Consider the following 27,242-nt stretch of genomic DNA (forward strand, 5'->3'; position numbering starts at 1 on the left):
AGATGATGCTATAGGTATTTCTGTGGGGACTAAGATAAACTACTCTCCCCACTGTTCTGGAAGCTTCTTTAGGTGATTTGTATTAATTTGGAAGACATGGGAAGATTGGGGTTTTTTTCATAAAGTAAGAGAGATGAATAAGTTATCACTTCTTCATTGATGGGTGGTAGAAACTCCAACTGGCATGTAATGTAGAGAGGGACTGTATTCACTCATGGAACTGTGGAGCACAGGGAATGCCTGCCTTCAGGCACAGCTGAATCCAAGTGCTTCAGTTATTTTATTGGGAATCTATCTCTGTTTCTTGGCTCTGCCCTCCCTGCTCTGGCTTCTTTCTCAGGCAGGCCCTTTGCGGGTAGTGGCAAAGAGGGCTGCCAGCCTATTCAGAACAGAATCCAACCAGCGCAGCCCCCTTGTCCAAGTGCTCCTGCAGTTTCCTGGTATTTGCTCTGACCCACCCAATCCAACCAGTTATTGTGGCCATAGGATATTTTAATTGGCCTGGATGTGCTTCCCTGGATTGCTTGCTTGGGGGTAAGGGAAGGGCAGCTTCCCAGAGGAAACTCAGTGGGCTTCCACCCATTGGGAAGGCAATGGGTGAGAGGCAGGCCAAATAACAGAGGTGAGAGAAGGAACAAAACATTTATAAAGTGAAATGGCTATGTGGGACTTCATAGGTATTTCCCACACTTCCTTCCTAGGAGGTAAGTAGAGGCACAGGGTCATAATGTAGACTAGGCCCCTTCTAATCAATTAGTAACAGCTGCTGAGGCTCCGTGTTGAGAAGGCTTGGGGCTCAGCAGGATGTTGGGCTGGGAACAGTTAGTGGTATTGACATGGAAAGAGGGAACGGTGAGCCCAGTGCCGTGTGCTTGCCACCCTAGTAGATCTCATTGCAGGTCTTCGTTCCTGACAGCAGTTTAAGAAGAATAACTTATCTCAGATCATCAAATACAACTTCTTGTCAGTGAAGGAGGCACCAAGCTGGCAGTCGGGCAGGACTTAGGGTATCCAAGATGGCAGTCACAGGAGGTCAGTGCAGCCAGGTGGGGGCCCAGACTCCCCACCATCACAGGCCTGCCTGAAGAGAGCCAGCATGGTCTGGCTGGCAGGGCAAGATCATTCCCTCAACAGAAACCACCAGCCATGATGACACTGGGATTAGGCGGCTGGTCAAAGTTGACAGAAAAGAATTGGGTGAGCTGGCAGGTTTAGAACTGAGGATGTGGGTCAGGGGATGAGTTCACGAAGCCTTGACCCTCCTGGAGCCCCAGTGTTCCCATCAGTCAAATGCAAACGCTAACCACTGGCCATCCCCTGCATCTTGGGAAGGTACTGATGAGAGCACAGCTGTGAATGTCACTTGGGAACTAGAAAGTGCCATATCTGTGTCTCAGTCTGTTTCTGCTTCTGTAACAACATACTATAAACTGGGTGACTTATAAACAACAGAACTTTATTTCTCACAGTTCTGGAGGCTGGGAAGCCTAAGATCGAGGCGTCGGCAGATTTCGTATCCGGTGAGGACCCATTTCCTGGTTCATAGATTGCAGCTTCTCGTATTCTCACAGGGTGGGAGGAGCAGCCGAGCTTACTTGGGTCTGTTTTATAAGGGTATGCCTCCCATTCGTGACCTCATCACCTCCCAGAGGCCTTGCCTCTTCATGGCCTCACCATGGGGGTAAGGATTTCAACATAAATTTGGGGGATCACAAACATTCAGACCATAGTAATCCATGACCACCACTCATGGGTGTCTGATCCATGCCGTGTTCCCAACCTGTGGTACTTTATCTTTTTAAGAACTTGGGAGGCAGGATTGTTTTTATTATCTGCATTTTGTCAATAGAAACCAAGGTCGCAAAAAACATAAATGTCCTGATCTGAAAGGGTCAGTGTTAACCGCAAAGCCAGGGCCTTTTTGCCCCCCTCGTCTAGGCTACCTTCCATTTCAAGACAGTCCTTCTGCATTTCGTCTCCCCTCTGGAAAGTCATTCACACATACATTCCTGTATTTGTTCATTAAATGCTGAGTTCTGCCTGTTTCCCCAAAGCCTATGTGGATCTCAGAAATTTGATAAGTACAGAATTATATCAAATGCTTGAGCAGGGGGTGTCCAGAGGGCCTATCTGGTTTTATGTTCTCTTTTCCAGAGAGGGCAGTGAGGACCAGAGCGGGGAGGTGACCCAATGAAGGATGCAGAGTGAGTCCTCACAGACCCAGAACCCAGGCTGTCACTGCAGCCACCCCTCCGCCCCACCTCCTCGAGCTTCCTTCCCACTCAGTAGTTCTGAAAATCTGCTCTGGACCAGGCACTGTGCTAGGCGATTTGCTGATTATAGCCAGGAACATAGAGCCACCAATTTTTCCTGAAGATGCATTCTTTCTTAAGCAGGGAATCAATTTCCGGCAAGATTCACAAGCTTCCAATGAAGCCACTTCTGTGAGTCTGGATGAAACCCCATTAATCCATGGCCAGGGTCATTTATCTCCCTGGCTCGGGGCAGCCACAGTCCTTTCAGATAAGCGGTGTGGTGTTACTGGAGAAGGGGGGCCCACAGCAGGGGGTGAGCAGGCACAGAGAGGGGCCAGAGAGGCTGCACACACGAGCGTCCTGTTCAGTGTGTTCGGTCCCAGGTCTGTCCTGGCTCACAAACTTGCCGTATGATTGGGCCATCCCCAACCCTTGCCTGAAGCTCCATTTCCCCATCTGTAGATGGGAATGAATGGTCTTGAATATTCCTTCTCACTTTCAGAAGCAGGGTGATGGATGAGGGTCCTGGCTTCATAGGGAGAGAAGAGACTTGGGTTTGAATCCCAGCTTCACCCTTTTGGGACCCTGGGTGTTATGGTTGAATTGTATCCTCCCAAAAAAGGTGTGCTGAAGCCCTAAACCCCCCATGCCTCAGAATGTGACCTCCTTGGAGCTAGGGTCTTCACAGAGATAAGTTAAAATGAGGTCATTAGGGTGGGCCCTCATCCAGTGTGGCTAGTGTCCTTATCAAAAGGGGGAATTTAGGCACAGAGACAGACACGCATAGAGGGAAGAAAACATGGAAAAACAAGGAGAAAATGGTCATCTACAAGCCAAGGAGAAAGGCCTGGAACAGACTCTCAGAAGGAACCATTCCTGCAGACACCTTAATCTCAGACATCTGTTGTTTAAGCTACCGCCCCATTGTGGTCCTTTGTTATGGAAGCCCTAGCAACCTAATTTATTTATTTATTTACTTAGTTACTAACTATTTATTTATTTATTTGAGACTGAGTCTTGCTCTGTCACCCACGCTGGAGTGCAGTGGCACGATCTCGGCTCACTGCATCCATTGCCATCCATGCCTCAGCCTCCTGAGTTGCTGGGATTACAGGCAGCTGCCGTCACACCTAGTTAATTTTTGTATTTTTAGTAGAAACCAGTTTTCACCGTGTTGGCCAGGCTGATCTCAAACTCCTGACCTCAAGTGATCTGCCCACTTCGGCCTCCCAAAGTGCTGGGATTACAGGCGTGAACCACTGTGCCTGGCCCTAGTAACCTAATTTAAATGACTTGCTGACATGGGGACGGTAGCACCCACCCTGCTAGGTTGATTTAAGTAAGACTGGTGGGAGCATGTATAGAAGGCACTACTAGCATGGGCCTTGGCATCTAGTAAGGACTCCATGATAGCAGTGGCTGTTAGTTTGTGCTTCGACCTTCCAGCTCCACTGGCAAGGCTTGTAGAAGGCTCCCAGGACAGGACAAGAAGGCCTTAATTCAGACCTTTCAAAAAGAACTGGGCCACTTGAAGCACTCCTTCAAAAGCCTCTCTAAATATGGAGATGGCCAGAGAAATCACTCTTAATGCGGTGCTTAATGGTTTTTAGCTAGAGAGTGGTCTTAGCCTAATTGACAAGGCGCGAAGCTGAGGTTTCTTTGTTTTTATGTGCTGGGTACACTTTGAGTATGTTGAGCTGCTATGGGCAATCAATAAGTGCAGCCATCACAGCCATTTTGTGGACATTTTGTAAAGGAGGTGGTATGGTTTCGAGGGAAGGACACTCACCGGATGACCCCGAGCAAATCCATTATCCTCTTTGGGTCTCAGTTTCCATATTTGCAAAGTGAAGGAGATAGACCAGCTAGGTCGGGAGTTCTTCAGCTAGTTCTATGAAGTTCTAAAAGTTAAGGTACATTTTGTGCGCATACCTGCATCTTGTGGGGAAAAATGTCCATAGCTTTTGTCTGGTTTTTGGAGGGACCTCTGCCTCCCAGATTGTTCACCATGACTTACCTGGACAACCTCAGAGCTGCGGGTTCCTGGCTAGTCTGGGATTCTGGGACTCTGGTTCTAAAGCTGTTTCTAAGAAGCAAGTCCTACAAAGGCGTCTGCTCTGAGTTACTGGAGAGAGGGAGATCTGGAACATAGAGCTCACCCGAGAACTTATTGCTGGGGGCTTTGCTGGCCTGGGAGGCCCCAGCTGCCTAGCAACCTGTGGCTCTGCTTTTGGCCCTCCCTTCTGTCCCACAGTCCCTAGATGGTGTCTGAGAGGTACCTCCCCGACCCACCACCTGTCCCCTCCTGAATGGCTACAACAGCTATTAAACCATCTCGCTGCTTCTATGCCGGCCCTACCCCCATCACACTTGGGGTAAAACCCAAATCCTTTTCCGATCCCTACCTGATCCAGCCTCCACCAGCCTTCCTAGTGTCATCTTTTCCCATTTCCTTCATCCCCCACCCCTAGTCACCAAGCTGCAGCCTCACTGACCTCAGCGCCTTATGCCTTGGGCTCAATCCCCACTGGGGTCTTTGCCTCTGACGGTCCCTCTGCCTGCAGTCCTCTTCCCACCTCTTCCGCTGCCTGGCTTCTCCTTCAATAAGTTTTTCCTGACATTCCATCTGGTTTAGATTCTGGGCTGGGCACAGAGGCTGACACTTGTAATCCCAGCACTTTGAGATAAGCCTGGGCAACATAGACCCCTGTCTCTACAAAAAATTAAAAAAGAAAAATTAGCCGGGTGTGGTGGTGCACACCTGTAGTCCCAGCTACTTAGGAGGCTGAGATGGAAGGATCGCTTGAACGTAGGAGGTTGAGGCTGCAGTGAGTCGTGATCAAGCCATGTTGTATTCCAGCTTGGGCAACAGAGCAGGAGCCTGTCTCCAAAAATAAAAAGGGTAAAATGATAGATTTTGCTTCCTGTTATCTTCCATCAGTGCACCTTGTTTGTTTCTCCTTCATAGCACTAACTCAGTCTAGAATGAAATATTTATGTGTTTTCTTCCCTCACTAAGATGTCAACTCAGGAAGGAGCTGAGTCTTATATAACACAGTGCCTGGCTCATAGTAGCATTGAACATGCCCACTAGAATGGCTAAATAAGTGACTGACAATACCAAGTGTTAGAGAGAGTGCAACACTCGTACAGCTGATGACAATACCAAGTGTTAGAGAGCGTGCAACACTCGTACAAAATGAGTGTTCTCTCACTGTGGAAAACAATTTTCTGTTTTATAAACTTAGACGCACACTTACCATATGGCCTAACAGTTTCACTCCTAGGTATTTACCCAAGAGAAGTAAAGACATATGTCCAAACAAGACTTGTACGCACATATTGCGGACTTACTAGAAATGGCCCAAAACAGGAAACAAACCAATTATCTATGTAGAACAGGACCCCGGCTGCATCCCCACGGTCTGCTTGGGTACGAAGGAGAAAGAAGCTCTCAAGAGGCAGCCGAGAGAATCCACCTGAGTTCCTGCAGCAGGGGCAGCCACTGAGTGCTGGTGATTTGTAGTTGGGGGGCATGACAGTTGGGCTTGCGGGGAAGCGGGCATATGGGGGACCCAGAGATTGAGGAAGCACCTGTGTCCCTCTCACCTTCAGATTCCCAGTCAGGTTCAGAAGCATTCTGCTCTTCTCTGGAGAGTCACGATTTAGAATCACATGTTTTGTTTGTGTGATTATTTGTTTAATGTCATCCTTCCCCACCCACCATCACAGTGCCTGGCTCAGAGTGACTGGGCTCTCAGTAATGAGGATTGTGGAATACATGTGGATTGGAGAAAGAATAGGCAGGTGGTGGGCAGGGTGGTGGAGCCGTGCTCCCAGAGACAGACTTGCTGGGCACCTTGCTGCCTGCTTGAAGGCAGGGGACCGGTGGCTTGAGAGGACCTGGGCCTGGTGCCACCTGTGTACGCAGGATTCTTGCAAAATGCCAATTAAGACATTTGACCCAAATTTGGATAAAAGCCTTTTTCCTGTGTCAAGTTGAGCTAATAATATACATTTATTCATAATTTATGAGGCCTAGTAAGTGGGAACAATTAAGGAAAAGGTCTGGGGAAAACCTGTTTCTCTTAAGTGTCACATATGCCTCTTTCTGTTCTCCGAGACAGTTTTCGCTCCTCTCAGCCTACCATGAAACACCATTGTTTTATCATTATTATTATCATTTGTTATATTACTCTTAGCTGACATTTATTGAGCAGTTACTAGGCCAGGCTATAACGACATTGCCTCTTTAAATCTTAACATAGATGGCAGATATTGTTGTTGTCCACGTTTTACAGGTGAAGGGACTTGCCCAAAGTCCACAGCTGGTGAATGGGGATCTCGACTCACTTCTGCCAGGCCCCAGGGCCAACAGAACATCACCAAGCCCTTCTGTTTCTGTGTCAGCCCCCCCAACTCAGGCTATTTCTGAATCTCTAGGGCAGCTCTTCTATTGGTGACCGTTAAACTTGGGAGACCAGGGTGAGAAATTGATTGCCTTCTGATTCAGTAGCTCTGGGATTAGGCCTGAGAATTTATATTATTTCCAACATACCAGGTTTCCAGGTGATTCTAGTGCTGCCCGTCTGAGACTACACTTTGAGAACCACTGATTCAGGCAGTGCTGCTATCCGAGTCACCTGTGGCTCCCTTCTCCCCCACTCACTGCTGTTAGGTGGGTTTATGACCTTCTAGATCTTTTCCTGTGTGTTTGCATACATGCTGTGCTACATAGAGAAATATACGACTTGATTTCTTTTTTTTTTTTACACATGTGGGGTTCTATTTTACATGCTGATATTCTACAACTTTGTTTTTTATTTAATGTGTCTTGGAGAACACACAGATCTTCATTCTTTTCAGCAGCACTGTAGTATTTCATGATATGGGTGTTTTGTTTGTTTGTTTGTTTTTGTTCTGTTTTGTTTGTTTTTGGTTTTTTGAGACAGTTTCCATCTGTCACCCAGGCTGGAGTGCAGTGGCATGATCTTAGCTCACTGCAACCTCCGCCTCCTGGGCTCAAGTGATTCTCATGCCTCAGTCTCCCAGGTAACTGAGATTACAGGCGTGCACCACCACACCTGGCTAATTTGTGTATTTTTAGTAAAGACGGGGTTTCGCCATGTTGGCCAGGCTGGTCTTGAACTCCTGGCCTCGAATGATCTGCCCACCTCGGTCTCTCAAAGTGTTGGGATTACAGGCGTGAGCCACCATGCTCGGCCCATGATAGGGGTGTTTTATGACTTTATTTACATATTGTCTACCGATTGGTGTTCCATCATATTATATCATATATGTAATTTTATGTTCATCATATATACTCCATCATATGTTACATCATATATGTAATTTTAGACATTACATATATTCCTATAAAATCCCTGGGAACATGGATGTTTCTTCAGAACCTAGTAGTCACACATTAGTGTCAGTCATTATTATTGCTGTTTTTGTTTCATTATTAATATAGAGGCATTGTTAGCTTCAAGAAGTCCACTTATAAGTGGGGACATATATGTAAAGGATTGGCTCCTCATTTACAGTCTCTCATAAAGTTTTCAACAAAACAGTTCTGGTAAGAGGACAGAGATGTATGTGGGTAGGGCCTTGAGGGATGTGTAGGAGTGCAGAGGGGAGAACAGCATGGGGGTTTGTACTGTTGGGGCCTAGCTTAGCTACCAGAAGATTTAACCAAGGGGTGGAGCTGATCTTTCCATTTCTTGGTCGTTTGGCAAAATCAGGCCTTGGCCACAGGTCCAGATTGGCTGCATCATTATTGAGAGGGCCCCTGCTTGGGTCTAGCCAGCCTCAGCTCTGATCCACCTCTTTCCTTCCTGTCTCCTCAGGGTGGAGGGTCCGGAGAGGAGCAACTCTATGCTGACTTTCCAGAACTCGACCTCTCCCAGCTGGATGCCAGCGACTTTGACTCAGCCACCTGCTTTGGGGAGCTGCAGTGGTGCCCAGAGAACTCAGAGACTGAACCCAACCAGTACAGCCCCGATGACTCCGAGCTCTTCCAGGTATGCCCTCTCCAGTCTCCCCTCCTCCCACCCTGTCAGGCCTCTCTGTCCTCAGAATCCCGGCTGTGCCTTGCTCTGCCCTCTCCTGCACTTGCTCATGCCGAGAGGTCCCCTCACCCACCAAAGCTGTTGGGCCCCGGTTTCTTGTGCTGGATCGGCCCCTGATCTGGCGCAGCTCACACGCCTCACCTGGCCCTTGCTGTATCACCTCCGGAAAGTAAGGGTGAGATGAACTGCTCTCTAGGCCTCCCGAGCAGAACCAAACCCCTTTGTGTGCCACAGAGGTGCAGGTCCTCTGTTCCGTACATTATCTCATCCAATCCTCATCCCCACCCTGCAAGACAGGCTCCAGTATTTTCCCATTTTACAGATAAGGAAAATGAGGCTTGGAAAAGTTACGTCCTGTGCCTAGGGCAATTAACCTAGTCAGTAGCTGAACTGAATTCAAACCTAGTCTTCTTGCCCCCAGAGCCAGGACTTTATGACCATGATGATACCATAATGAGATGACTGGCATTTATTGAGCAGCTGTTCTGTGGGAGGGCTGTCTCTGTTTGTGTATATTAATTCATTTACATTTCTTAACAACTCTCAGTTGTAAATACAATTATCTCCCTTTTTCAGCTGGAGCCTAGAGGTTCTTTAATAAGAGGCAGTGCCAAGAACCACTATGCCTGTGTCTCTCTAGCCCTTGTGCTCCAGCGCTGAGCCTCAGGGGCATGTAATGGCTAGCATTTCCTGTAAGAAGGCCTCTTACGGAATAATATGATGTCTGGGGTTTGCTTCAGAAGAAAGCAAACTCTGCATGGATTTGCATGTGTGGGTGGGAGTGTGCGGCCTAGAGGGTAATAGATGAAATTAGATTGGCCGTATTTAACTGGGTGATGGACACATTCAGATTCATGATTCTTTTCTTGGAATTTTCTCCCTCTTAAAGATCAGGGGCAGAAGCCATAGCTCCCTGTGTCTGTCTGACAATATAATAATAATAACAACAATAACATCACGCGTGCTGAACACCAAGGTGGTGTGCTGCAAGCATCCTTTCCAAGCGTCCTCCTGATGGATTTTATCATCCTTCTAGAAATGTTTACCGAGCCCCCTATGTGTCAGGCACTGTGTTCATCAGAGGACTTTACAGTCTGTAAACATGTGAACAAACAGTAGTCACTTGTGATAAGGGCGAAAAGGAAATAGAGAAGGGACTTTGGACTGAGTGGTCGGGAAAGGCCTCTCTGAGGAAGGGGAGCTATCAGTTGTGTACTCCTAATAATTGGTTTTACAGACAAGGAAAGGGAAACTCAGGAAGGTTGAGTAACTCTCTCAAGGTCAAACAGCTAGTAAGGATCCAGGCAAAGATTGTAATCTAGGAACCCACACCCCTCACCGCTATACGGAACCCCTTTGCCAACCCAGTGAGGAATTACCAGAACCAAACTGCAGTTCTGGCTCCAACCAGAGACCTCCATTTTCTTGCTTGAACAATGGGGACAATTCCTTTGCTATATTGCACCTTTCCTCTTAGGGGGCCAACTCCAGAAAATGCTTTTAGGTTGCAGAGAACTCATAAGTGAAAGGGGTTTGGATGCTCCCTGAAAACCATCCCCACGAAGACTGTATAGGCCCCCCACCTACTTAGAGAACGGCCAGACCCACCGGCAAGCCTCTGATGAGGTCCTACTAGTGCTTTCAGGCTCAAGTAAGCTTGGTGCGGCCCCAGCCCTGCAAGGAAGACAGTCCTCACAGCTGGCCGAGCTCTGCCCTCCCAGCCCCTCTCCCTTTCGTGGGCTGCACACTCCTCCAGCTCTCCTGAGATTAGGCTAGCTCTATCCATTGCCCACCGGTGCACCCTCTGTGCATGTGACTGGGACCTGTCCCCACCCTCTGCTCCCTGCCCATGGGAAACTCTGAATGTGGGCTGTGTCTGCATTGTTCTTTGTTGTATTCCCAGGGCTCTGCACAATGCCGGGCACTTTGTCAGGGCTTAACAGTCATCCACTGAATGAATCCTTCAACACCCAGCTCTCATGATGCCTCCTCCTAAGGCAGTTGGTCACTTAGTCCCGCTCATGGGCTCCCATCTCTTACACACATGTGTGTCCTTCAGACTGCAAGATCCTTGGGGACAAACACTTTATTCATCTCTGGGGCCCTTGCACATTGTAAGGACTCAATTCATAGGTGTTGAATGAAGGGAACTGATTAAACTGACCCATTCCAAAAACCTTGAGCTGGGATCTAGGAGCCATAGGTTCTAGTCCCCTTTCTGGCACCAACTTGGACAGTTTCTTTATAGGAACAATGGGAATCATGGAGCCTTGCTGCCCATGCCAAGCTCTGTTAACAATGAAATGGCACCATTGTTATGGAAACAAACTGGGAGAGTGGAGAACAAGCTACAGTTGCAAGGGTTGACACCTCCTCCGGGATGGGAACGTTGCTTCCATTTCTCTGCATGTCCCAGAGTCCTTAGGGATGGGACATGACAGGCCCTTAGTAAATATTTCTAGAGTAAGGCAGGTGTTTGGTTGTTGTGCAACAATTTGCTGTGTGTCCTTGGATGAGTAGCTCCCTTTGTTTGGGCCTCAGTTTCCCCATGTGAGGAATGAGGAAGGAACGCGGACAAATCAATCTGTTGAGGCTACAGGAAGAAAGTCACTGGGTCTGGACCTACTCCCAGAAAAATGTGAGGGAGGTGGCCAATTTCCTGGGTTTCTTGAACCTCAATTTAAGCCCCCTGGATAGTAGCGATCTCTGAGTGTTCTCTCTGCCCTGGTAGCCTACATTCTGTTCCGTGACGTTTCTTCAAGCCACTCTAGGTCCTCAAAATGAAGGCTTTTCCCTCAGATTTCTTGAAGGCTTCTTTTCCTCCCGCATGAGATCAGCTCAGAAAGACTGGGGGTGGGGCTGAGTCTATTAATATCCCTTCCTCAGCTGATTAACTCTCCATTAATTTGCACTCTGTTTCTATGCTGAGCAGGGAGAGCCGAGCTAATGGGCCTGGGGAAGAGGAGAGGGGTGGCGCAGCTCCCTGGGATGGATGGCTGGAGAAAGCAGTGACCAGCGTGGGCAGGGTTGGCTGCTCCTCCTAGTCGGGCTCAGGGCCTCCAGCCCCTCCTGGCTGTTTCAGTGGAGTGGGGTGGGGAGAGGTGGGGAGAAGGGGAGCAGTTTTGCTTTTACCCAACGTGATGGGTACTTCTTGAGGTCTTTGCCATTTTGGACTCATTTCAGCACCATGACCGGCACTCAGTAAGTCAGTGTTGGCTCTCTGAGTCCTGGGTTCTAGTCCTTAGTCCTACCCCTGACTCACTGTGTGACCTTGAAAGATCTCTTTCCTAGGGCTTTCTTCCTCCCCTGCCACCACGCCCCCCAAAAAACAATGGCAGATAGGTTTCCTTGTGAGTGCCAACTGTGATTGGTTGGCAGTTGTCACCTGAAGCCCTGCATCAGGAAAAATGCTGGCATGGAAGGAAGAGGCCGTTAGCAATACAGGGCAGCAGTAGCGTGTGTGCCGTGCGTTTGAAATCTCTCTTCACTACGTGGTTCCTGAGAGCCCTTCCAGCTCTGACATTTGTGATAATTCACAGTATCTCTGGCCCTTGGTACTGTCCCTGGGAAAGAGGGAGAATTCTCAGTTCATGCAGTGCTGATGATGTCATCTCTGAATGACTTCCCTCTAGAATCTGGTCTTTGAGACACTGAACTTAGCCTCCCGCCATTGTTCATTGTTTGGTTCACTCATTCTTTCATTCAGTAAATCTGCCTGTGGTGCCTCCCATGTCCCAGGCATTGAGCTTAGGGACCTAAGCACTCTACAAAGCACTCTCATTACTGCTTCCAGACTTGGCCTTCTGGGAGCCCAGGGAGGGAGGCTGGCCAGGGATCATGTCTTCCCATTTCACAGGGAAAGGAGCAAGGCATAGAGGAGGGAAACCTTGCCTAAGATCACCCTTTTGATGGCAGAACCCCAAGAGTGGTCACTGAGCTCCAGGTTCTAGGATCTTAACTCCCCATCAAGCTGGACAGATGGTTCTGAGCTGGACAGGGTTGGGAGTCTGGCCTGAGGGTTGAAGGAGACTTGTGGGTAGAGTGGGGAGCAGCCAGTGAGCCCCCCTGCATTCTAAAGCCAGAGTCCTCGGGCCCTGATCTACCCTCGGGCCTCCGTCCCCAGGGCTTGGGCCAGGCCCAACCAAAATCTTCTTTTGACCTTTCTTTTATTCTTAGCTCTGTTCTAAAAATTACAAACGTGTTTGTTCTCTCCCCGTGTTCCCCCTTCGAACTTCTCAGCTGCTGCTCCGGCTGTAAGGCCTGGAACAGATTTAGTGCAGCCAAAAGGCCGTCACGAGATGTGTATTTCAGATGAACTTCCTGCAGAAAGGATAAACAGCCTGACCTGGGATGGGAAAGAGTGCCGGAGGAGGCGTCATGTGACAGAATGTGCCTGCTGCCAGAACAGCCCGGGGACCAGGCCTTACTAAATGAGGCACTCGGTGCCTCACCTAGAAACCACATGCTCTCGGCACCCGGCCTCTGGGCATGGGGGTCTGTGGGCTGGGGGTGTGCACGCTGACCCTCCTTATGGTTCATCTGTGCGTGGGGCACACTTGCTGTCCAAGTCCTGGCTCTGGATGTTATTTACTACGTGAGCCCTGACAAGTTGCTGAGCCTCCAGGAGCTTGTGTCTTCAGCTGCAAAAAGGAGATCAGAATTGTGCGCCCCTGGGCGAGGTTGCTGTGAGGCCTCCCTGAGCCTGACAGAGCCTTTCTACTCTCTTCAGCCAAGCGCTGTGCCCCTGGCCTTTGATTGGGGTTTCCCTTTTCCTGGATCTCCCCTCCTTAACACTTTACCTGGCTCGTGTCTTTCAAGCCTACTTTTAAGTATCAGCTGCTCAGAGAAGGCATCTGGGACCACCCTGAAGAGCCTGTAAGTCCTCGCCACATTCTTTTTCTCCATCATGGCTTCCTTTTATTTTCTTCCTAGCCTTTCTCACACTCTGAAATGATCTTGTTTGTTAGTTTCACCCCGTCCTCTACTGGACGGTAAGCTCCATGGGAGCTGGGCATGTCAGTCTCTGCGTGCTGTTTATCACCATCGTCCGGCATGAAGCCAGGCACAGCGTAGCCACCGGGAAAGGGAAGGAAGGGAGCAAAGAGTGCAGGGAGCAGTTACCACCACCACCACCACCACCATCATCATCATCGTCCTGGCAGAAATCGTGTAACAGTAGCAGCACTAGCAGTGGTAGTGGTAGTAGTTACAGTTCTCACAGTAGCAAGTGCTTATTTTGTGCCAGGCACCGTTTTCTAAGCATCTTACCTAAGTTTACTCATCTAGTCCTCAGCAGTAACCTTAGGAAATGTGTGCTGTGTGTTATTCCACTTGAGAGATGAGAAAACTAACTTGCCTAAGGGCCCAGAGTTGCTAAGTATGGGACCTGGGGTCCAGCCCCAGCTCCAGAGCCTGAGTGTCTAATCACCATACTTGCTACTTCCTCAGGAGTGAATGAGGAGAGTAAGCTCTGGGAACCCGCAGAGAAATGATAGCTGCCTCGTCACTGCTGTGGTTATTATTGTCATAGTTGAACCCTGGAGCTTCTGGCCTTCATACTGCCTGGACCCCAGGGTCTGAGGGGCTGCAACAGGTTGCTGCTACCAGTGTGGTAGGCCAGCCTCTGTCCTTGGTAGGGGAGGCAGGCGTCGCTCAGGTGGATAGCCCTGTGTCCAGGTCACATACTGATAAACAGCAGAGCCAAAAGTGGGACTCCCAGGCAGGGCCCTTTCCATTATCACCTGCTGTCTGTTCATAAAATTCTGGGATTCTTGGAGTCAATAACACATTTATCGGGTATCTGCTATGCCAGGAATACTGAGCAGCTCTGCTGGGGGTGGGGGTCGGCTGAGGGGAAGGTATGGCAGAAGGGTGATGGTGGGCCAACCGGCTGGGCAGAGCTGGTGTCCACCGTGGAGACTGAGTCTAAGGTGGTGACTAACCATCTCCCCATCTGCCTTTCTGGTCCTCCTGCCCTCCTCACTCCAGATTGACAGTGAGAATGAGGCCCTCCTGGCAGAGCTCACCAAGACCCTGGATGACATCCCTGAAGATGACGTGGGTCTGGCTGCCTTCCCAGCCCTGGATGGTGGAGACGCTCTATCATGCACCTCAGCTTCGCCTGCCCCCTCATCTGCGCCCCCTAGCCCTGTCCCGGAGAAGCCCTCGGCCCCAGCCCCTGAGGTGGATGAGCTCTCACTGGTGAGAACCTACTTATAGCAGAAGTGATGGTTGCAGCCTGGGATTAGGTTTCTGGTTCAGGGCACGGGTTGCAGAGCAATCCACTCCAGCCCTGCAGGGGACTCCATGCATCACTGGCAATATTGATCACCGCAGAGAGCCTGGACTGAAGGTGTGAGGCCCCCCAGGCTTAACCTTTCCCACCTAGACAGAGGAACTGACGACAGAGGCTTCACCTGCGTTCTCTACGCTCTTTGGTACTTTAGAGATTGACCTAGTTATGTGTAAAATCCTTGAAATTGCATGCAAAACATTTTCCTGAAGATTGCACACACATGGTAAAAATCCAGATAGTAAAAGTGGACAGTTAAAAGCAAAACCTCCTTGGGCCTCTCTCTGTTGCTTGTTCCTGTCCCAGAGGTAACCATGGTTACTGATCTGTTCTGTGACTTTCCTCTTCTACCTTTTAAAAGATTTTACTACAAAAGGGAGTCTACATTAGACAGGGCTCTGCACCTTGCTTTCACGGTTAACTGTGTGTCTTGGAAGCTCTTCCAGATGGGCATGTAGAGCTCTGTTTCATTCTTTGTGTTGGCTGTGCTATGTTCCTTGGTAGGGATGGGCTGGTTCCCCTGTTGGGTGTTTGTGTTGTTTCAACTCCTTCCTCATTCCAAGCAGTGGCGCAGTGACTGTTCCTACACAGGCCTTTGTGACATGTAAGTGGACAGATTCTTAGAAATGAAATTCCTGGGTCTATGGATCTGTGATTTTCCAGTTTAAGCAGATACTTCCAGATTGCCCTCCAAAGAGGTTGGACTGGTTTACACTTCCACTAGCAGAAGTTAAATGCTGTGTGACTGTGTGTATGGAATGTGGAAAGGTGCACATGGAATAGCAGCTTTCTAGGGAGAAGATCAGATTTTATCAGATTTTCAAAGGAGTCTGGAACTCAGAAGTTACTGGAAGCAGTTGCTCTTAATCCAGGCTGAGAGCACCCGAAGCTGAGCTGTCCTAGAGTGTGAAGTCCAGCTTTGCTCAGCCTGTCTTGATCCCCTCCCTTGGTGCTGTAGCTCTTGGAGGCTGGCAGGACTCAGCTAGAAAATCAGAGCCTGTTTGAGCTGGGAGGGTTCTTAGGTTATGGAGAGTTTGAGCTGGAAAGGCCCTTGGTGACCCTCAAGCCCAATTCTGGGAAAATTGTGGCCCAGAGTGGGGAAGGTATCTCCACTGGTCACACACCAAGTCAGTGTACCAGCAGAGACTAGAACTCAGATATTCACTCCTAGTCTAGGACCCTTTCCATTCCTTCCCACTGCCTTCAAGTTCCCCAAAGCAGTGTGAAGCACCCACCATGCCAGGCACAGAATATGTTCAGTCCCACATTATGGCTCCTGCCAAGAGGGGGTTCTGCCTCCTTTCAGACTGGAATCGAAGCGCCTAGGTTTGAATCCCAGCCCTGCCATTTACTACTTGTATGTTCCTTAGGCACACATCCTGAACCTCTCTAAGCCTCAGCTGCCTGATCTATAAAGTGGGGTTAATAATAGTGCCTATGTCAAAGGCTATTAGGAGGATTACAGCAGATAATACACATAAAGCACTTAGAACAGTGCCTGGCACATAGAATTGCTCAGTAAATGTGAACTAATACTCCTGGTGCAACCATGAGTGTTAACAAGCATTCTAGTGCCATTTCTGCATGGGGCCTTTGGAGAGGGACCAAACCTTAAAGAGGCAAAGCGCGACCCCTGCTGGTCAAAGGTGGTTTCCCTCCCATGCCTTAGATTACCTTCATTCCCTATATGCTTACTGAGTGCCTCTGTTTCAGCCATGGTGCAAGGCACACAGGAAACAGACTTGCTGTCTAGACTCCCTGCATACCAACAGAGACCTGGAAAGGCCCTGAGGGGTTGGGCACAGTGGCTCATACCTGTAATCCCAACACTTTGGGAGGCTGAGTGGGAGGATCCCTTGAAGCCAGGAGTTTGAGACCAGCCTTGGCAACATAGGAAGATCCATCTCTATGATTTTTGTTTTTTTTTTTAATTTAATTAGCCCGGTATGGTGGCACGTGCCTATAGTCCCAGCTACTCTGGAGGCTGCGGTAGGAGGATTGCCTAAACCCAGGAGTGTGAGGCCACAGTGAGCTAGGATCATGATACTGCATTCGAGCCTGGGTGACAGAGCAAGACCCCATCTCTGTAAAAGACAAAAAGCAAACAAAACAAAAAGGCCCTGAGAAGTCACCTGGACCTTAGGTTGGGCCATGGATCCCAGAGAGTCCACCAACAGACTTGTAAGGACCCGTGGACCTCTGTGTGTCTGTGTGATTTTCTGAGGTCAGCAACTTCTGTCATATTCTTAGAGTCAAAAAAAGAGGTTTTAATCCAGCCATGTAGTCTCCCTGCCCCTGCTCATTATACCGACGGAGGAATCAAGGCTCTCACAGTGCACCGGGCCTGAGCCAGGCTAGAATGAGGTCTGTTTCCCCCAGTCCTAGGATCCTTTCCCATCGAACAAGTCACAAACGTGTGGGTGCTGGTTTGGGGTGTAGGTGGGGTGGCCAGGATCCTGTGGCTCCTCAAGAGTGTGGAGTGGCCTTTTCTCTGGCCCCTGGGCCTTTGGCATTCCTTGTTGGAGTGACTTGGGGTGGCATGTCCCCTAGGGAAACTCTCCGTGCTGTACTAAAATCTCTGATCTTTCTCAGTTTGTTCTCAAGCTTGGCTAGGATCTCCGGTGGAAAATCCAAATGTGTTCAACTTTCTGCTCTCTCAGCTCAGGTACACTGTGTACCTGCCCTCAGGGTGCAGAAGCACAAGAGCTTTTACAATTTTTACAGAAAAAAAAAAGCCAAAGAAGCTTAAGTGTAGTCTTCCACTTGTGTAAAAACAACAGGGTAGGGCCAGGCACAATGGCTCACTCCTGTAATCCCAGCACTTTGGGGGGCCGAGGCGATCGCTTAAAGTCACTAGTTTGAGACCAGCCTAGCCAACATGGTAAAACCCCATCTCTACTGAAAATACAAAAATTAGCTGGGTGTGGTGGCAGCCACCTGTAATCCCAGCTACTTGGGAGGCTGAGCCGAGATCCTGCCACTGCACTCCAGCCTGGGTGACAGAGACTGCATCTCAAAAAAAACAAACAAAACAACAGGGTGGGTTGGAGGTAATGACTACATATATATTCTTGTATAATGAAAGCCCGCCTCATGATAGGTTCACCGGAAAGTAGTTAGTGGAGTTGCCTCTAGGAGGGAGAGAGGGACTTTGGGCAAGAGAGAGACTTGCTTTTAATTGTCTGCCCTTTAGTATTTGTGATGTGTCTTTTTTTTTTTTTTTTTTTTTGCCATTTACAAGTATTACCTTACTTGATTTAAGAAATTAATTGTTATAGGTATACGAATAAACAAAAATAACAAAAGGGAAATCAGCTGGAATCCCACACCAGAGAATCATTTTGGTACCTAACCTTCCAGATTGTGTGTGTGCGTGTGTGCAGTTAGAATGTCCCAATAAAACTGTATCATAATATTTTAACAGTAGAATAGACAGACATTACCCAAGACCTGCTTGACTTTTTCAAAGTCATAGCTCTTCCCTGAGTTATTAACTCTGAAAAGGAATTGTATGTTACTAGGATACTTATGTGTGTTCGGGATTGTTAGACAATCTGCCATCTGCACCTAGTATCTTGGGATCATCATCTCAGGTCATGGAATGCCCACCCTGTGTTCTCCCTGTGGTCCTGTGATGCCCAAGGTCAGTCCATGTCCTCTGGCTCAGCCCCGGCTCCTGTCCTCTCTGCTTTTCCCTCAGCTGCAGAAGCTCCTCCTGGCCACATCCTACCCAACGTCAAGCTCTGACACCCAGAAGGAAGGGAGCGCCTGGCACCAGGCAGGCCTCAGATCTAAAAGTCAACGGCCTTGTGTCAAGGTATTTCTTCACATGCCCCCAAATCTGCCCCAGGTGTCTGTTGGGGCTGCAGCCTTCAGCTGTGGTGGAGGATAGTGAGTTCAATCAACTTCCAGTATCTCTTCCCGCTCCTCCCACAGCCCTTTTAGCTGGTGTCCTGGGCACTGCTTCTGGAGATCCAGCCTAGTTTAGGGTTCTAGAAGGTGCCCTGGACGTTCTCACACTTCATTGTTCCAGACACTGGTAGATGTTAACGCAGGTTAGAGAAAGGATGAGGAAAGTGTGGCCAGCCTTCAGAGGACTAAGTGACAGACCAAAACACAAGATTGCACTGGTTGTGGAGGCCACAGTAAATAGTTTGGATTTTTTCCCCCCTCAGGGAGCCATTGGCGAGTTTAAAGTTCTGTCATAGATATCCAGGGTCAAAGAACATCCCTTTTCCTCCTCGAGCCCCATCTTCCAAGCCTAACAAGGAGAGGTGTAACAGGTGGCTTTCAAGCGGTCCTGTCCTCAAAGGCTACACACAACCCCTCCTCTTCCTGGTCCTGAACCTTCCTTCTGGGAACTGTTGCATACAATTCTTCATCCTCAGAGGCAGAATCAGGTCCCTCTCAGACAGCAGCTCAGTGTAGGAGCCTCTCCCTTGCTGGGGCTTCTCTGGGGAATGAGCCCCTTTGCTCCCTCCCTACTTGTCCTGGCTGGCCCTCCTGAAACAAAGGTCTACCCTCTCATGCCTCATTCTGTTGAAGGAGCAGTAGCCACACCCCATTGTGAGCCAGCTCTTTGCTCTCTGGGAGCCTAGGAACTTCCCCAGAGAAGTGAGATGCATCTGACAGCCATTGCTAGAAAGTCCCAGCACAACGATGAGTCACATTGGGGGGAATTAAGACTGGAGACAGGTTGGCTGGTGCGAGTGTAGAGGACCTCAGACATCCAGCCATGGAGTCTCCCCTTTATCCTGTGGGCACTAGGAGCTACTGAATTTTTTGTTTTTTTAAACTTTATTGAGGTGTAATTTACATACATAAAAGCCACCTATTGTAAAAGTACAATTCTATGACTTTTAGTAAACTTACACCCATGCAGTTATGACCATTATCCAGTTTTAGAACATATCCATCATTCAGGCTGGTCGCGGTGTCTCACACCTGTAATCCCAGCACTTTGGGAGGCTGAGGTGGGCAGATCACTTGAGCTCAGGAGTTTGAGACCAGCCTGGCCAACATGGTGAAACCTTGTCTCTACTAAAAAATACAAAAAATTACCTGGGTGTGGGTGGTTCATGCCTGTAATCCCAGCTACTTGGGAGGCTGAGGCAGGAGAATGGCTTGAACCTGGGAAGCAGAGGTTGCAGTGAGCTGAGATCGATGAATCCCCCGGTGCTCATTTGCAGCGAGTGCTTCCTATACCCAGCCCCAGGCTACCATGAATCTACTGCCCGGCTCTTGGCTGAAGGGTATGGAGCAGGGGGTGGAATGGTCAGAGTGGGGCTTTGTCAGTGAATCTGGAAGGATCTGCAGGAGCGAAATTCCATGGGTGGGAGAGCTGTTAGGAGGCTGGTCATTCCTTCATTCCTCATCCACTGAGCACGGCCAGGTGCCCGAGTCTGTGTGAGAGGCTGGGGACGGAATGAAGGAAACCTGGCTGTTCCTATGATCCAGGTGAGACACAATGGGCTGGCCAGTGGCCATGTGGATAAGACACACTGGAGGAGTGTTTGGGCCTCCTTCCTCACTCTGGCCTCTCTCCCTCTCTAGGTGGACAGCACCCAAGACAAGAAGGCTCCCATGACGCAGTCTCAGAGCCGGAGTTGTACAGAACTACATAAGCACCTCACCTCAGCACAGTCCTGCCTGCAGGATAGGGGTCTGCAGTCACCACGCCTCCAGAGCCCCCGGCTCCCTGCCAAGGAGGACGAGGAGCCGGGTGAGGACTGCCCGAGCCCCCAGCCAGCTCCAGCCTCTCCCCGGGACTCCCTAGCTCTGGGCAGGGCAGACCCCGGTGCCCCGGTTTCCCAGGAAGACATGCAGGCGATGGTGCAACTCATTCGCTACATGCACACCTACTGCCTCCCCCAGAGGAAGCTGCCCCCACAGGCCCCTGAGCCACTCCCCAAGGCCTGCAGCAACCCCTCCCAGCAGGTCAGATCCCGGCCCTGGTCCCGGCACCCCTCCAAAGCCTCCTGGGCTGAGTTCTCCATTTTGAGGGAACTTCTGGCTCAAGACGTGCTCTGTGATGTCAGCAAACCCTACCGTCTGGCCACGCCTGTCTATGCCTCCCTCACACCTCGGTCAAGGCCCAGGCCCCCGAAGGACAGACAGGCCTCCCCTGGTCACCCATCCTCGGTGGAGGAGGTGAGGATCGCAGCTTCACCCAAGAGTACTGGGCCCAGACCAAGCCTGCGCCCACTGCGGCTGGAGGTGAAAGGGGAGGTCCACCAGCCTGCCAGGCTGCAGCAGGAGGAGGAGGAAGACGAGGAAGAAGAGGAGGAGGAAGAGGAAGAAGAAAAAGAGGAGGAGGAGGAGTGGGGCAGGAAAAGGCCAGGCCGAGGCCTGCCATGGACAAAGCTGGGGAGGAAGCTGGAGAGCTCTGTGTGCCCTGTGCGGCGTTCTCGGAGACTGAACCCTGAGCTGGGCCCCTGGCTGACATTTGCAGATGAGCCGCTGGTCCCCTCGGAGCCCCAAGGTGCTCTGTCCTCACTGTGCCTGGCTCCCAAGGCCTACAACATAGAGCGGGAGCTGGGCAGCCCCACGGACGAGGACAGTGGCCAAGACCAGCAGCTCCTACGGGGACCCCAGATCCCTGCCCTGGAGAGTCCCTGTGAGAGTGGGTGTGGGGACACGGATGAGGACCCCAGCTGCCCGCAGCTCCCTCCCAGAGGTAGTCTGAGTTGGTGGTCTGCGAAGAGGGGGCAGGGATGGGGTGCAGCATGCCCCTCTGCACTGGGAGCCAGGAGCCCTGTGTTCAAGTCCCCGTCCCCCAACAAAGTGTTATGTGGGGTTGGACAAGTCCCTTCCCATCCCTGGCTTTCAGCTTTTCTTTGGGCTAGTTGGAGCAGATCTTCAGAAGAACACCCATGCATCTGAGTTTTTCATCTCGCATGGGCAAGGTGCCACTTAACGAATTAAGCAGGCAGTCAAAAAGTAAACAGAAAAGGAGGATAATTACAAATTGCAATAGGTACTGTAAAGAAGACTCACTGGGGATGATGTGACAGAAGCATAAGGCTATACATTCAGCTCCGCAATGCAGCTAGAGTCTTAAATGCTGCTAAGAACTGTAATGATAACAACAGTTAGCCACTGTGTACTTACCGTGCTGGCACTGGCCTCGGACTAACAGATTGTCCCTATTGAGTCCTCACAAGAAGCCTCTCTGGTAGGGACTGTCATTGTCTCCATTTTATGATACAGAAACTCAGGCACAGAGCTACTTAATGATGAGCCCTGTGCAGGGCTGTCTGTCCAGAGCCCACAGCAGTGGGACTTGGAGTCAAGTTCTTCCTCACTGTGCTACATGTTTAGCCAGAAGGGGTCACCCTTGCACCTGTTTGTACTTTCTGCGAAATCCAAGTAGATCCCCCAGCTGAGACCTGGGATGGAAGGTGGATTTGAGTTGTTCTGCCCTTCTCTAAAAGTGGCAGAGGTGTTTGGTCGCCTGCCCAAAGGGCAGCTCTGCTTGGCACCAGTGGAGGCCTGGAGTCTCCTCCAGAGGGGGAACATCTGCTAGCAATGCCATGTTGGGGAATCTTATTTTTCTTTGTCTTCTTTTCAGACTCTCCCAGGTGCCTCATGCTGACCTTGTCACAAAGGTAGATTTAAAAAAATTATTGGTGTATTATTCCATGAGATTTTGTCTTGTTGGATATTGATGTTGGTGGTGATGGGGGAGTTCATCAGCCCCCATGCCTGGCCCTGGCCCCACACCCTGTGCCCTGATTGTCATCTGGGACCCTCAGGAGCTGGGCTCCTTTAGAAGGGAGTTGGTTTTTAGGAACTAACTTTTGCAGGCCAGAGGAAAGTTCTCAGGCCATTTCATAACCTGTCCTCTTGGGGACCCTGAAAAGAGTTCTTTTCTGACAGTGCCCTGTGGCTTTCAGCAAGTCCCTTCCTCCTTCTGGTCCTCAGTTGCTCCGTCTATAAAATAAGGAGGCTGACAACACTTGTCCTCTATTTACCCTCCAGTGAACCTTGCCTGTGTCTCCTAAAAGAGCTGTGCAGCTTGAATTCCTCTAACAGCCGGGACGGGGGTTCCCCCAGAGCAAATGCACCTCAGGCTTCATTTCCATGGGCAGCAGAGCCAGGGCCTGTCACAGCACTCCCTGTGACCCTTTCGTGGGCGGGGAGGTGGATGCCTGATGCTGACTTGCTGCTTTCCTTTCTGTCCTCCCTGCCTCCACCAGCGACCCAACTTTTGGCAAGAAGAGCTTTGAGCAGACCTTGACAGTGGAGCTCTGTGGCACAGCAGGTGAGCCAGGGGGCTTCCACTGGCAGGTGCCTTCAGGAAAACACCCGTGCATCTCTGAGTTTTTCATCATGCATGGGCAAGGTGCCACGTAATGAACAATGCACAAGATGCCTGCCTTCATGGGGCTTATGTTATAGGCAGTCAAAAAACAAACAAAAAAGCAAGATCGTTACAAATTGCAATAGATACCATAAAGAAGACTCACTGGGAATGAACCAGGATTACAGGCGTGAGTCACCACGCCCAGCCCAGGTGGGCAGTTTTACCTGCGGTGCCTGCCCACTGTCCGTCATGGGAAACGCCAGAGGCATATGAGAGGTATAGTTGGGAGGGTTTGTTGAATGATTGGATGTAGATCAGGAAGAGGTATTTGGAAGATTGGGAGGTTCCAGCTGCCATTAGTAGGTCACAGAAGGGATGGCAAATGGATTTCATCACATGCCAACTCCAAAGAATTGAAGGATTCCCAGGCTACCTCCAGGCTCAGCCAGCAGTGCGGTGATCAGTTAGTGATGCCTGCCATCCACTGGGCTGGGGGAGTAAGGGCACTTGGCCATTTTATTGCCATCCCAAACTAGGGTCTTTTTTAAAATTTATTTTATTTTATTTTATTTTATTTTTTCGAGACATAGTCTCACTATGTTGCCCAGGCTGGAGTGCAGTGGCACAATCTTGGCTCACTGCAACCTCCTGCTCCTGGGTTCAAGCAATTCTCATGTCTCAGCCTCCAAAGTAGCTGGGATTATAGGCATGTACCAACAAGCCTGGTTAATTTTTTTGTATTTTTAGTGGAGACATGATTTCGCCATCTTGGCCAGGCTTGTCTTGAGCTCTTGGATTCAAGTGATCCACTCACCTCGCCCTCCCAAAATGTTGGGATTATAGGTGTGAGCTACCATGCTTGGCCCCAAACTTAGGGTCTTAGTGTCCCTTGGAGAAGTGATCTGTCTTTATCTTACCTTTCTCCTCTTGCTTGGGCAGGACTCACCCCACCCACCACACCACCATACAAGCCCACAGAGGAGGATCCCTTCAAGCCAGACATCAAGCACAGCCTGGGCAAAGAAATAGCTCTCAACCTCCCCTCCCCTGAGGGCCTGCCACTCAAGGTCACCCCAGGGGCTGCCCATAAGCTGCCAAAGAAGCACCCGGAGCGGAGTGAGCTCCTGTCCCACCTGCGACATGCCACGGCCCAGCCAGCCTCCCAGGCTGGCCAGAAGCGTCCCTTCTCCTGTTCCTTTGGAGACCATGACTACTGCCAGGTGCTCCGACCAGAGGGCGTCCTGCAAAGGAAGGTGCTGAGGTCCTGGGAGCCGTCTGGGGTTCACCTTGAGGACTGGCCCCAGAAGGGTGCCCCTCGGGCTGAGGCGCAGTCCCCTGGCAGGGAGGAAGACAGAAGCTGTGGTGCTGGCGCCCCACCCAAGGACAGCATGCTGCTGAGAGACCATGAGATCCGCGCCAGCCTCACCAAACACTTTGGGCTGCTGGAGACTGCCCTGGAGGAGGAAGAACTGGCCTCCTGCAAGAGCCCAGAGTATGACACTGTCTTTGAAGACAGCAGCAGCAGCAGTGGCGAGAGCAGCTTCCTCCCAGAGGAGGAAGAGGAAGAAGGGGAGGAGGAGGGGGAGGAGGACAATGAAGAAGCGGACTCAGGGATTAGCCCCACTTGCTCTGACCACTGCCCCTACCAGAGCCCACCAAGCAAGGCCAGCCGGCAGCTCTGTTCCCGCAGCCGCTCAAGCTCTGGCTCCTCATCCTGCCCCTCCTGGTCACCAGCCACTCGAAGGAACCTCAGGTATGAACAGGGGGCGCAGGAGAGGCAGCGGGCAGTGGAGGACTCCAGTTCCTAGGGAACCAGGAGCCCCAGGAGGGAGGATCCCCGGGAAACTTGCTCTGAAGCTGAGGCTGCATCTCCCTGTGTGGCCCATGTCCTGGTCAGAGGCCTTGAAGGTGGTCTTCTGGGGCAGTTGTGGGTGAGTCCTGGAGGCAGGCAAAGCCTGGGGTGTGAAATCGGGAGCGTCCCAAATATCCTGGCCTCCAGAAAGAAAGAAAACCCACTTCCTGGCTGTTTGTGGGCTTATGTCTAAAGGAACTTGTCCCTTACCCATCTGTGTTTTTTGCTTTTATATTTGTAAAATGGATAGGTTTTTGTGCAAACATACATACCCCAACATTTGAATTCTAGGGATATTTACATGTAAAAGAAAGATGAGTGTAATTCTAATCTGTGCTCCAGAAAATGCCTGGACATAAAGCATTGATAAGGTTTCTGGGTCCTGCTGAGGTGCGCTGTGGCTTTCACCAGTCGGCTGCCCCTGGAAGGGCTTTGACCCCAGTGGAGGGATGATGCCTCATGAGCCCGCTTGCTCGTGTCATCCTCGCTCGCTCAACCAGACTGGAGAAGAAGCCAGTCCAAAAGTCAGCTGGGGAGCTGGCCAGAAAAAAAATGGAGGTTTGGCAGAGGCGGAGGGTACTGGTCGCTTCTCTCTGATCACAGTGCTTCCTGATTCTCCCTGGGGAAGGCTTGAGGAGGGTCAGTGTCGTCATCCCTAGCCCTGTGTTGAGGTGAGGCCGAGTGGCCACTAGATGCTGCTCTTGGGCTAGAGCCCAGCTGCAGAATCGGCTGCAGGATTTGTTGGGCCTCCACTGGCCGGCCCACGCGGCCCACACCCGGGTGTCTGATCTGAAGGTCTGGGGTGGGGCAGGGGCAACAAGTCCCCAGGTGATGCTGATGACATTGCTAGACTATCATACTCTGAGACCAGAATTTAGGTCTTGTGAAGATACCTCTTCTTCCTTCTAAAGAGACTAGCAAAAAAAAAAAAAAAAAAATTTTTTTTGTTAAATAAAAATGTGAAAAGACTACAGCTTTATATTTACACATCTACAACAAGGTTCTTAACTGTTTGAAAACCTGATTAAAGCAAAGGCCCATCTTCCCATTAAAATGTGCATACACATCTAACTGGGCATTCAATTTTAGGGGACTTGTGGGCTCCCCGCAAACTATTGTTAAGAAGCCCTAAATTTTTTGTTCCTCAAAGTGAGGTCTGCAGCCATTTCTCCAGCGAGCCCTTACTGTAGAAGCCAGGATTTCAGTCACAGCTGCCTTCTGCCGACCGCGCTGAGCCTCTCTTTCTGGCTCCATTCTTTCCCAGGGGATAGCTTCTGCCCTACGGTGTTCCGGTGTCAAAGGTTTGGCTTCAGCCTTGCTTTGCTGTGAGCTAAAGCACTCCATCTCCACATTAGGCAGTGTCCCAGGTTCTCATGTTGAAATACATCCCCCAAGCTGGAGCTTCCCTGGCCTCCTTTCTCTCCTTCCCAGCTCAGTGGTGTTTGGACTGGGCCTGCATTCTTAGAATTGCCTGGGAAGAGTCGAGAACTTCTCTAGAAACCCCCATGGATTTTCCTTTTTCTCTTCTCACTTTTGGGCCAGGTTCAGGGCTGACTTTTTCTGCTCACCGCAGAAACTTAAATTGGGTAACCTGGCTCCTGCTCAGCTACCTGGCTGAGCTCAGTACCTGGTAAACCTCGTAAAATACTGATCAGCCTTCTCTAGACCTGTACCAAATACACAGCAACAGAAAGCACGTTAAGCTGGGTTAACAACACAAATCTTGAACTCCACAATACCTTCCACGCACTCTCAGCTCTTCGGGTGGGGAAAGTCTACCAATTCTGTTGCAAAAGGGATGATAATACTATAATTAGGTAACCCTTTAAAGTTGCAAGTCATTTCCCCTCCCATTATCCTACTTGAGCTTCACAGGTGCACCTGGAGGTATCTGCTACTTATCCCCATTTTATAGATGTGGAAGCTGAGGCTCAAAGAGGTTACATAGAAAAATAGAGCAGGCCGGGCGCGGTGGCTCAAGCCTGTAATCCCAGCACTTTGGGAGGCCAAGACGGGTGGATCACGAGGTCAGGAGATCGAGACCATCCTGGCTAACACGGTGAAACCCCGTCTCCACTAAAAAAATACAAAAAAATTAGCCGGGCGAGATGGCGGCGCCTGTAGTCCCAGCTACTCGGAGGCTGAGGCAGGAGAATGGCGTAAACCCGGGAGGCGGAGCTTGCAGTGAGCCGAGATCGCGCCACTGCACTCCAGCCTGGGTGACAGAGCGAGACTCCATCTCAAAAAAAAAAAAAAAAAAAAGAAAAATAGAGCAAATATTTATGAAGCAGTTCCTGGGCTAAGCATTGACATGCATTTTTAAATTTAATCCTCACAAATGGCCAAGGATGGGCATTATTGGTTATCCCTATTTTATAGACGAAGAACTGAAGTTGAGAGGGCTTCTGTAACTGGCCCCAGGTCACCCAACAGGGAGGCGGTGGGGCTAAGATTCAAACTCAAGCTG

At 50.2% G+C, this 27,242-nt stretch overlaps 1 protein-coding gene across 3 annotated transcripts in view; it reads left to right on the plus strand.

Moving 5' to 3' along the window:
- The window catches only part of PPARGC1B (PPARG coactivator 1 beta), a 126,567-nt gene that overhangs the window by 83,694 nt on the left and 15,631 nt on the right, over window positions 1-27,242 (plus strand). For 2 of the 3 annotated variants that reach the window (XR_004429987.1, XM_033180549.1), the window contains exons 2-8: window positions 8,105-8,278; window positions 14,315-14,527; window positions 18,319-18,435; window positions 20,172-21,294; window positions 22,189-22,225; window positions 22,817-22,881; window positions 23,863-24,676. Coding sequence is in view for 2 of the 3 variants with exons in the window: in XM_033180549.1 (XP_033036440.1) it covers window positions 8,105-8,278; window positions 14,315-14,527; window positions 18,319-18,435; window positions 20,172-21,294; window positions 22,189-22,225; window positions 22,817-22,881; window positions 23,863-24,676 (2,543 nt within the window). In the remaining variant the exon portion in view is untranslated. The remainder of the gene's footprint in view (window positions 1-8,104; window positions 8,279-14,314; window positions 14,528-18,318; window positions 18,436-20,171; window positions 21,295-22,188; window positions 22,226-22,816; window positions 22,882-23,862; window positions 24,677-27,242) is intronic. The other variant, XM_033180550.1, reaches the window with a different exon arrangement.

Source organism: Trachypithecus francoisi, unplaced genomic scaffold, assembly GCF_009764315.1.
Source record: "Trachypithecus francoisi isolate TF-2019V2 unplaced genomic scaffold, Tfra_2.0 Lachesis_group2, whole genome shotgun sequence".
Taxonomy (NCBI): Eukaryota; Metazoa; Chordata; class Mammalia; order Primates; family Cercopithecidae; genus Trachypithecus; species Trachypithecus francoisi.